The 12,511-nt window shown below is 37.3% G+C and overlaps 1 protein-coding gene across 1 annotated transcript in view; it reads right to left on the bottom strand.

Annotated features, from left to right (window-relative positions):
• The window catches only part of LOC143962292 (uncharacterized), a 214,771-nt gene that overhangs the window by 34,394 nt on the left and 167,866 nt on the right, over nucleotides 1–12,511 (bottom strand). The window contains 2 exon segments of the mRNA XM_077471595.1: nucleotides 672–810; nucleotides 896–1,699. Of these exon segments, the coding sequence (XP_077327721.1) occupies nucleotides 672–810; nucleotides 896–1,699 (943 nt within the window).

Genomic DNA, 12,511 nt, shown 5'->3' with positions numbered 1-12,511 from the left:
TTGATTTTTCGTATTAATGTTCCATTTAACAGTGTTCCGGTGGCTTTTGAATTTGCCCCGAACACTGCATATTGTTTGGTGTTCGGCAAAACATCTGAACAACCAAAGTCTGGCCCAAACTTATGCTCGGGCCGAAACGTTTGCCCATCCCTACTAGTAAATATAAACAAATAAAAATATCCTATAGATTGTAGATGTTATAACTTTTGCACAAACCAATCAATATATGTTTATAGGGATTTTATTTACCAAAAATATGTAGCAGAATAAGCATTGGTCTAAATTGATGAAGAAATTAGATTTTTTTCTTTTTTTATTGGATATCTCTTATAGCAGAATGTAAAAAATACAGTTTTTCTTTCAAAATTTACAGTCTTTTTTTTATATAGCGCAAAAAATAAAAGCCACCGTGGTGATTAAACACCACCAAAAGATATCTCTATTTGTGGGAAAAAAATGTAAATGTTGTTTGGCTACATCATCGCACGACTGCGCAATTGCAAGCTAAAGTAACGCAGTGCCGTATCACAAAATGGCCTGGTCAGGAAGGGGAGTAATTCTTCCAGAGGTCAAGGGGTTAAGAACAAGGACACAACTTCTTTCCTGTAAGTCTTGATCATAAGAAAAAAAAATTCTGTTTGTACTAAACACTTTCTGAACATCTAAATGACTTCCCTATGTATGTCTTTTCAGGTGTTGAGTCAGATTTGACTTTAGAGAGAAGCACTTTGCACATTTTGAACATCTAAATGGCTTCTCTCTTGTGTGGACCTTCTGGTGTTCATTCAGGTTTGATTTATTTCAAAAACAGTTATTACATTAAGGGCACTGATATGGCTTCAACTCCTGTGTGAATCCTCATGTGTTGAGTAAGATGAGCCATGCATGAGAAGGACTTGTTACATTCTGAACATCTGAAAAGCCTTTCTCCTGTGTGAATCCTCTGATGTTTATAAAGACTGGATGTTTGTGAGAAGCACTTGTAACATTCTGTACATGTGAAAGGCTTCTCTCCTGTGTGAATCCTCTGATGTTTCATAAGATTGGCTTTATTGATAAAATATTTATTGCATTCAGAGCATTGATATGGCTTCTCTCCTGTGTGAATCCTCTGATGTTTCATAAGATTGGCTTTATTGGTAAAATATTTATTGCATTCAGAGCATTGATATGGCTTCTCTCCTGTGTGAATCCTCTGATGTATATAAAGACTGGATATATCTGAAAAGCACTTATTACATTCTGAACAGCTGAAAGGCTTCTCTCCTGTGTGAATCCTCTGATGTCTTATGAGGTTTGTTTTTTTGTAAAAATATTTGTCACATTCAGTACACGGAAACGGCTTCACTCCTGTGTGAATCATCTTGTGTTCATTCAGTGAACTTTGGTGTGAAAACTTTTGATCACATTTAGAACAATGATATGGCTTCTCTCCTGTGTGAATCCTCAGATGCTGAATAAGATTAACCTTTATTATGAAGCTCTTGTCACATTCTGAACACATATACGGCTTTTCCCCTGTGTGAGTCTTCTGATGCCGAATAAGATGTTCCTTTCGTGAAAAGCTCTTGTCACATTCTGAACACATAAATGGCTTTTCACCTGTGTGAGTCTTCTGATGCTGAATAAGATGCTCCTTTCGTGAAAAGCTCTTGTCACATTCTGAACACATAAATGGATTTTCCCCTGTGTGAATCCTCTGATGACAAATGAAATTAGATTTTGTTTTAAAAGATCTGTCACACTCAGTGCAAGAAAAAGCCTTTTCACCTCCTCCATCCATCATACTTTCAATATTTCTTCTCTTTCATCCACCTGAAATAAAAGTTGATATAAATACATTAAATGCTAGCAGAGTAGAAATTTAGTAACATTTGAAAGCAGGTGTTCTGACAAAATGTCGAACCCGGCAAAATATTGAACCACGTCACTTCCTCTGACGTGGAATCAGCTGTTGCAGAAAACCACATGACTTGCGCATGAACACTGCATCATCTGCTTGCTGACGTCAGGACACTGCATTTCAAATTCGTCAACTGACGGCCATCTTGCTACAATCCGCACTTGGCCTTACTGAACCTGCGGACATCTTTTTACACCCACTGAAGTCCTGCATTCCACACTTATTTTTAACAGTATTTAGAAGTCCATGACACTGTTTTGATATTGAATTTTAAAAGTAGAGGAAATCCTGCAGATCTGACAGGTTTGCGAATCTAACAGAACACCGCTGCTTTTATAATTCAACATGAAAAGAGTGTGTCAGATTTGAAAATACAGTATTTCACTATATAAGCTCAGTTTGGTGCTAAAGATAAGTGTGAAATGCAAGACTTGGGTGGGCTTAAAAAGATATCCGCTACCGCCTTCTGACTGCAGGCTCAGTACGGCCGAGTGCGGGGTGTAGCAACATGACCTTTGGTTGATGAATTTGACATGCAGTGTCCTGACGTCAGCAACGATACACTGCACATGCCCAGATGCCTAGATGATACGGTGTGCATGCGCAGTGCATGTTGTTTTCGACAACAGCTGATTCCATGTCACAGGAAGTGATGTGGTTCGATATTCTGCCAGGGGTGACATTTTGTCAGAACACAGGCATTCACAGTGTTGAGAAATGGCAATTTCAGAAATATAGTTAGTTTTCACATACTTTGTAGCTAAAAAAAATGTATGTGTTTTGCTATCTACTCTTCTTTAAAAATGAATAGGTTACAACCCACTGTAGTCTGCATGCTGTAGCTCATTAATATAATGCATCCTGCAGTTTGGAGGCTGCTGTAGCTCATAGACTTTTCTCTGCTCAAAGTAGCGGAGAAGGTTGCAAAACTTGACTTTGACAGGCCCCTTTCACACTTTGCAAATTTGGAATCAATGACAGTATTGCTTTGTTTCTTCCTGCGATCACAAATTGTGTAACAATTGCTGCAAAACACACAAAGCACATTTCTGATGCTATTCATTCTTAATGGCACCCCAAATGCAGTGTGATTTTGCCATGATTGTCGCTCAACAGAATTGTGTGACTGCATTTTTATCTTTGCCCCTTAGTGAGCTTGCAGTGCACAGGGAAGTTGAGCATGGGAAACGTGGAAAATCTTATAGGAGTAAAAAAAAAAAAGGATATGATGTAATGATATGTAAACATGATATGATATGTAAAGATTTTTAAGGCTCCGTTCACATATAGACGTCTTGAATCAGGGGTGGAATTGCAGCAATTCTGCCCACAATTTAAGAACGCCCTGTTAAAATGTAAAATCGCAAATCAGAGTGGCACCTAAAAAGGCTGGGCTATTCTGCCACGAATGTCACACTGCAATTGCACAAACCAAATCATACCATGCGTTTCACCAAAAAGAAGTTCTGGAACTTTTCTCAGGGTGACACATGTGGCGCGATTTTGTTTATGTGATTGCAGTGCGATTTGTTGCGCAATAATTGCAGCAGAATTGCCCCATGTTTTTAGGTGCCATTGAAATGACTGGCACCTGAACAAGCTGATGTGCTATTTGACATTTTAACAGTGAACTATATGTGAATGGAGCCTAAGTCCATTAGATAAGCAAAAAAAATGAAGTGCACTTAAATAGCAACATCTGTCATAATTACAAATGAAGGGTAAAATTAAAAGCAAGATTAGCGCAGGTCAGCAATACTCTAAAGCATGTAATGTAGTCCTCAATACAATATTAAATACGTAAATATGTTTGTAATCGTGTATCTTGTGCAAATATGCAAAATAAACAAATATGTGTACTTATATATACTGTGCAACCATGCAGTTAAATACGTATGTGAAAATTTTATATGTGAATAAATCAATAATATGTTATAAAAACTGATTATTGAATAATTATATAAGTGGTATATATTATCAACAATATAAAGTGCAACGTGTGTGTGCAAATATGCATATGTAAACTGTGACACCAAATATTATAAGAAGTAAATCATAATTCAAAGTGCCAGTATAATTTCCACCAAAAAAGTTTGTGCAATGTCCTTTATACATATAATGACTCTTCAAACACTGGGTGTTTAATTGGCTTAAAGAGCCATTATATGTATAAAAGACATTGCACAAATTTATTTTTGGGAAATTATACTGGCACTTTGAATTATACTGGGGGGTTTATTGAGATTTACTACTTTACTACTAATATTTAGTCTCACAGTTTACATATGCATATTTGCACACACACTCGTTGCACTTTATATTGTTGATAATATATACTACTTAAAAAAATTATTCATTAATTCGTTTTTTTTTTTACTTATTATTAATTTATTCACCTACAGTATAAAATATTCACATAAGTATTAGTTTAACTGCATGTTGGCACAGAATATATAAATACAACAGTATATATAAATACACATATTTGCTTACTTTGCATATTTGCACAAGATACATGATTACAAACATATTTAACGTATTTAATATTGTATTGAGGACTAGTAACATTACATGCTTTAGAGTATTTCGGACCTGCACTAATCTTGCTTTTAAATTTACCCTTCTATTGCTGACTCATGTCATTACTGAGAAAGCTGCGGTCCATTGTTTCATTTTTATTTTTTTTGATTGATTGTGTTTATCTGTGGGGCAGTTAAAACTGTGTTGCATACATACAAATGATCTGGGTTTGGAGGGAAGACAATAGCAGGAAATGTAAATGTAAAATCCATGGGTTGCACATCATCATTAGCATTTATAAGAGACAATCCTGTGCTTGTAATATCAATGAGAGAGGAAGCTGTGGAGGGTATACGGATACTAGATACGATGTATGTATACAGTATATAAAAGGTATAAGGTGTATGTATTATAAAAAAAAATGGCTATTAATACATACAGTTGAATTTACAACTCAGGCATTGTTAAAACAGTGAAAACTGCATAAATATGATGCATTTGTATCCCAAAACAAATCCATTTAATGCGTTATATTAAAATTTCATCTGTCATATTTCCTGCATATGAACGATCAGCATTGGTGGTTTCAACATGTTTTGCTCTTGGGTTTCCTCAGGAAGCCACTAAGGAATAAATGTAAACCACTCTAACTGTCCACATGGATAAACCAAGGAGCTCAAGGGTCCAACCCAAATGGAACCCCAGATGAATCCGTAGATCCTGTGTACCCCACCCAAATGGAAGCATAGAATGGACCACAGGAGGAGATAATCAGGAGGTGTGCAACTTCAAAACAGGGGGGTACAACCAAGATCACACAGGGGCATTTAAAAGTGTCTATCAAATGCAAGAAAAACATGGAACTATGTTAGCATTAAGTGGCTGTCCATAAATGAGAGTCCCTTAGCTCCAATCTATATATTTTTTTCATTTTGGATAGCATAGAGAATGCTAGAACCCTTATCTTTTTTATCTGGTCAGATTTCCATAATATATATTTATAAGATAAATAAGTAAGATAAAAATATCTTCAAAGTGAGAGGAAACCCTCATTAGATAGTTAACAGTCTGATGGAGACCACACACAGTCGGATTATCTGACAAAACTGTCCGATCAGACGCATTCCGTCGGAATCTCCGACCGTGTGTGCAAGGGCTAAGATAGTTAGCACTGTCAGCTGCCCCCATTGGAATATTTCCTCTGACCTCCTGTTCCAATATTAACCATACATTTTTGGATTTCCTATAATTTCCTATTCTTTTGACAATGGTCTCCAGGACAAGTATAAAGGGTGAATTTCTCTAGTTTGGTCACTGACAGCAATAAAAAAAAATTAATAGGGGTTCTAGCATTTAACACTATCTATCTCAAAAGGGATGTTTTGGCTTTAGATATAATTGAACATTCTATTTGCACATAAAAATCTCTATTCACAGATAGTTAAATAAACAAATTGCACCTCAGGGATTTAATTATATAAATTATCTACATTAAAAAATATGAGCTATTGTAAGCTCAATTTATTTTATGTAGATAATTTATATAATAAATTGGACAAGTTTTCGAAAGACAATGCACAGTATTTTTCAGTAGAGAAAAAAATAAATTTTGCATAATATATCTTTCCTTATGTTTTTAAAGGTGGGACTTAAAGATTAGGAAATACATTATTAAATATAATAATGTAATACGGCATAAGGATATAATATTACAACACCCAGATGCAAATGACAAGGGCTATTTCATCAGATAAAAAAATTATAAGAACAAAAAATGTATATGGAAAGTTCTATATCTTACCTGGTATGGTATAATGTTGGGATCCTTTAGCTGCTCCTTGTTCTCCTTGTCTGCCAGTAATCTTTCTACCTGTCTGAGTTCTGCTTCACCTTATATTCACTTCACCCCCATTCACTAACATGAGGCAGCTTTGGATTGGCTGAAAGGGATCTATTCAGATCGGAACAATGTAAGGTGTGTTCCCATCTTGTTATTTGTTATTGCTCCAGTCAGGTGACACGCTCATTAACATTTGAAGGTTTGGAGGGAAGACAATAGCAGGGAATGTAAATGTAAAATCCATGGTTTGCACATCATTAGCATTTATAAGAGATGACACTGTGATTGTAATATCAATGACGGAGGAAGCTGTAGCGGGTATACAGATACTTGTAGATATTTGTGACTTTACAGTTTCATGTTATAGCACATTTGGTATTTGCATTCTGTGTTTTTTTTTTGGCTTAAATCCCCACTCCGGCTGCTGTTATATTGTATCTATAATACCATGTGATGATTTTTAGGTGACAGGTTCTTTTTAATGAAAAAGAAGGGGACTTAAAAAGACCCCTTTTGTCTCATGTGTCTTCCAATGAATCTAAAGCAGTACAATGTGCTGCAGAAAGTGACACAAAAGTGGGATCTCTTGGCGGGGAAAAATTACAAAAAAATGTCACTTCTGGGACAGAAGTGAAATTTTTCTCCCAGGTCAGTAAGAGGAAGGAGAAGAGAGAGAACAGATTCTCGCATGCATCTCTTGCCTCTACCCTGTGGCACCTACCATGCCTGTCCTGGGTGGGACGACGGGTGCAGAAAACCTGGGTTACATTGTGGGGGGGGGGGGACAAAAATATTACAGCATTATATAGCAATATATATCCCTATATTTTTTGATAATGTTTTTTGAAAATGTCTAGGTGTTTTTAAAAAGCCTTGCTGGAGGTAAATGTTAGTTTTGCGTGTGTGCGCTACAATATTTCTGTTCTGTTGTATGGTCTTATGGCAGCACCATCTTTATGCATTTTTTTAGGGTGTGCCCCCCAAATATCTAGTTTGTACATTGTGGGGGGAGGGCACAGGGAATGTGTTTAATCCTCTGCTGTCACCTCCATATGACATACTTATGCATTGCAGGTGGAGTGGCAGGAAGGGGCCCCACTTCATGAATAAATGTACCAGCAGCACAGAATAAGGCTGTAATTAACATATATTTTCCTCCGCTGAGGATTTTTAATAAAAATAATGCAGTTTAATTAAAACACAATATATATTCCTGATATGTTCATGTATATGGTAACTGGGATTTACAGGGGCAAAGCTTCTAGTGACACAATGGACACCAAACACAGAGCAATATATTTTACAGTGGAAGATTAGAGGCTCAACAATATAGGACCAAATCAAACAGATAAACAAAAAGGAAAAGGATCCTTATTTTCAAAAAGTTATTTTCAGGTGCGACCAATGGGAAGTAAAAATTACAGTCACAAAGCTGGAAATAGATATTCTTACCCTTGTGTAAAGCTAATGTCCCTTTAACCACTTCAATACTGGGCACTTTCGCCCCTTTCCTTCTTAGGCCAATTTTCCGCTTTCAGCGCTCTCGCACTTTCAATAAGAATTGCGCAGTCATGCAACACTGTACCCAAATAAAATTTTTATCATTTTGTTCACACAAATAGTGCTTACTTTTGATGGTATTTATTCACAAATCTTTTTTATTTTTTGGGATATAAGCAAAAAAAAGAGCGGAAATGTAAAAAAAAAAAAAAATATTTTCTACTTTCTGTTTTAAAAGAAATCCAATAAAACCAAATATTGTCATAAATTTAAGCCAAAATGTATTCTGCTACATATCTTTGGTAAAAAAAGTGTATAATAATTGGTTTGTATGATCATGGACATATGTACACAGATGGTCATGTACAGATGTGCGCAGATGATCACGGACATATGTGTGCAGATGATCATTGGGACATATGATTTTACATATGAGGGGAACAGGTGTTTTTACTGTGTGGGGACATGTGTGTGGGTACAGTGTTTTAGGGACACTATTTTGGGGACATTGTTATTTTACATTGTGTGGGGACATGTGTGGGCACACTGGGCTGGTGATCAGTGTGTAAAACGCTGTAAATACAGCTCATACTCACTGATCATCAGCTGGATTAAGTGATCCGCTCTCCTCTTCTCACTGACGACTTCCGTGTGAGGAGAGGAGAGCCGCTCGCCTAGCAACTGGCTCTCTATTTACATCACATGATGGCTGTGATTGGACACAGCCATCATGGGATCAGGAGGGCCAATCACAGAACCGTCCTGCCGATCAGAGATGCGCCATGTCCGGGTGATACGTGCACATCGGGATTGCGCCATTGCCATTGGGGTAACAGTTTATCTAAATGCATGCTTGGCTGTTTAATTAAGAACTCAGCAGGAATCTAAAGATAGTTTGGCCTGCAAATAGGTGGATTATACCTGAGCATCTAATTGTTTCTACCAATTTTGTATGAGAGTTAGAGAATAAACAATGATGAAGGTTTTTTAATAATACTTTCATTAATAATTGTATTCTGTGAAGAAATTCCTATTTATATTTAGTGGCTCTGTATTTGTAGTGTGGACAAAGAACCACCAAAGTCCCCATAGTACCAAACCTAATTTTGAATTATTCATGTCAGATGCCCAAACAGGTTCTTCAAACAAAGGAAATGTAAATACAGAAGGGCCACTTAAAGGATGTCATTCTCATTGTGTGCAGGCTCTGTGCTTGGGTGTTGCTCTTTTTGTTTTATTTCCATTGTTATAATTGGGTTTATTATGTTAATCTCTGACCATTATCAGATTTGGATCAGTATGACCAGGTAAATACATTTTTTTTAAATATTTGGATGTACATTTAGAAAAAATAACCTTTTAGCTGGCCATAGACATAGCAATTTTTTTCCTGCAGCCATAGGTTTCCCCATCAACACAGACAATATTGACATGTGAATCCCTCCCCCCGGCCATTGTGTTCCCCGGGGGGGGGGGGGGGGGCGGGTGGAGTTAGCGGCATTGGGAAGCTGTCCTTGCCAGGAGAGGACAGTAATTTTTGCTAATGGCTATAACAACCACTTGCTAAGTTCGCATGTAAAATAAAGCATTCTCGTTGTACCCAAGTTGATTGATCAATCAACCCTGGGTACATTCAACCTGCCCATACATAGTTTTAATCTCGGACGGTTCAACAGGAACTGGACAAATTTTTGAACGTCTATGGCACACCTTACTAGATTGACAACAAACAGAACATAATAATGTCACCCTTTACGTCAAAAGTGGTTTTAGATCAGCTAGAACACAGCAAAAGTAAATTAGAACACTTGCGGAATTGAGCGATAGCAATCGTGGGGAATTTTTTTTTATTATTATTATTATTGTTTTTTTTATTATTTATAGTTATTTATTATAATGTAATTTATGATTTCGTGTTTCAAACTTTATCATACCCGGGATGTCTACTCGAATCTTGTTTTGTTTGGACTGATTTAGGTGTGTTATTCCAAAGAATTATAGGCATAGAATATAAAACGCCAAATTTCTATGCAAAACAATTTACTGCTTTGATAGTCAAAAATCTGACCTTGTCATACCGCCATGGAGACTACAGGACCCAGTCCTATCATCTGTGTCAATATGCAGCTGCTGACCAATTTCAGATCTCAGCGGATTGTCACCAGGAGCCTGTAAAGTCCTGCTATATTTGTTTGCTGTCAAATTGTCCTTGTGAAGTAGTCATTGTCCCAAACTTAATTTACAACTTCATCAGTATACTTAAATATGTCCTGTTTTGAACTCACCAAGCTCGCATAAACGAAATCCGGATCAGTAAAGCGAAAGAAATGCCGCTCTAGGTGAGTGACTGACTCAAACTGTTGTGAACTGGAACCCAGGGTGCTGCATATCTCGTCTGTGAGATTCATTAACAAGCAAAATCTGGTCTATTGCTGCACTCCTTGGTATCTTTATTGAAGCATTAAAATCACATCACAGGTATGACAGGAACAAGAAAGGTAATGTTTTTGCGCTAAAGCTAGCGCTTACTCAAACCTCATATACACATACATTGCATGAAATATAGATAGATAGATATACTTTATTGTCATTGTATACATACAACAAAATTGTATATGCATAATACAAGTAAGCATGGTGTGGCAATTAAGCAACACAAAAAAATGTCATATACCTCATCACTTGTGCTATATGTAATGTCCAGTATGTTGGAAAAATGGCCAGGCGGTTATGCGACCACCTGAGAGACCATGTATATGACACTTTTTTAAACATAAGGATAAAACTGTGGCACATCACTACAATGAACATCATTGGCCATCCCTGTAAAGGCTATAGAGAAGGTGGGTACCTCCAGACATGGTGGTAACAGCTTTAGGTCTCTCTGTAAACGCGAGGACTATTGGATCTTTCATTTGTGTACTTGAGTTCTAGAGGGGTTAAATTATGAGTGGCACCTTACACATTTCTATGAATAAACAAGGGAGCTGATAGCACCATCTGAAGTGTGTGTTGGTCTGTATCCTTGCATGGTGATGTTATAGATGTATGAACACAGTGGTGTTTTAGTTTGAATCATTTTATGAACAGCCATTATGTTAGTGACGTACGTTTATATCACACCACATTTAGCATGTTATATGGAGTTAGTAAGTAGGTTTGGTATTATATGTGTGTTTGGTCCATACAGGGATTATTCCTTCTTCATCCAACTGTACCATTCCTTTTGCCCAACTGTACCTTTTTGTATAGGGTTCCCAGGGGTCCATTTTTTGTTGGATTATTTTGATCTTTTACTCTTACATTGTTTTATGGATTTATTGCTTGTTGTTGAATTTTTGGACACTCTATCTAACCTAGCATATTTTGATGTTTTCCAAACCATTGTATTAGTTGTTATAGGTCACCATTGGCTGTCTGGCATGCTGTGAATGGCTTGTTAGCCACACAGCCTATCAGAGGAGGAAACAACACTTAGTTTGTGAGGGTGTTCTGCTGTAGTTGGCTGACTATCTGCTTCCCTGTGTCCTCCCAAATGGTCATCTAGCAGTTACTGCTGGATCTGTGTTGGTGGGTAATGGGTTGGAGGAGATTTGTGTGCCTGTTTTGTTTGTGATTTTTTTTTGTTTTTTGAATTATGAGTTTATGAGGTTTGAGCAAGCGCTAGCTGTCATACCTGTAATTTTTTTTTTAAATTGTATTTTTTATTGAAAATAGAAAGATAACAAGAATACAGTATCTTACACTTGCACAAGTGTACATAGAAACAGTAAGTTTGACATATGAGACAAATCAAAAACAAGGGAAGGGGGGGAGAAGGGTGGAAGGGAGAAGAGAGAAAGAAAAAAAAGGAGAAGGAAGGGGAGGGGGGAAGAAGGATGGTGGGGCATAATAGTTCAGCATATTTATTATGTGTTATGTCTTCAAAAGATTATCAGTTATTTGCGGTACAGATCCGTAAATGCCACTTTCAAATAACCAAGTCTCAGTGAGCCGGGGGCGTGGGAATTTCTTTCTTTCAGAATTATATGACATGGTTTGGTCGATTAATTTGAGCATTTAAACTCATCGTAAGAGGGCGTAGAGTAGTAATATGAATTACGCAGCAGTATTCAGTTTGGAGCAATTCCACAGATCCCAAATCTTAGAGAACTGGGGCATAGTATCGTGGACTATGGCTGTAAGCTTTTCCATACGGCTGATATGTTCTAAGTTCTGCAAAACCTGGGTGAGATCGGGCGGAATATGAGATAACCACCATGTAGGGATGGCTCTTTTAGCCGCTAGTAAAATGAAGGTGGCGAGCTTCTGAGCATGTTTAGAAAGTCTAGGAATCGGTAACCCTAATAGGAAGTACAGAGGATCTAGTGGGAGGGAAATCCCAAACAAGTCTTGGATGAAAGACTGTATTGTCAGCATTTAAACTCATCGTAAGAGGGCGTAGAGTAGTAATATGAATTACGCAGCAGTATTCAGTTTGGAGCAATTCCACAGATCCCAAATCTTAGAGAACTGGGGCATAGTATCGTGGACTATGGCTGTAAGCTTTTCCATACGGCTGATATGTTCTAAGTTCTGCAAAACCTGGGTGAGATCGGGCGGAATATGAGATAACCACCATGTAGGGATGGCTCTTTTAGCCGCTAGTAAAATGAAGGTGGTGAGCTTCTGAGCATGTTTAGAAAGTCTAGGAATCGGTAACCCTAATAGGAAGTACAGAGGATCTAGTGGGAGGGAAATCTCAAACA

The sequence above is a fragment of the Lithobates pipiens genome, unplaced genomic scaffold, assembly GCF_037356315.1.
Source record: "Lithobates pipiens isolate NorthernLeopardFrog02 unplaced genomic scaffold, aLitPip1_a1.2 Scaffold_8, whole genome shotgun sequence".
NCBI classification, from domain to species: domain Eukaryota; kingdom Metazoa; phylum Chordata; class Amphibia; order Anura; family Ranidae; genus Lithobates; species Lithobates pipiens.
This window is presented reverse-complemented; position numbering and strand designations above follow the sequence as displayed.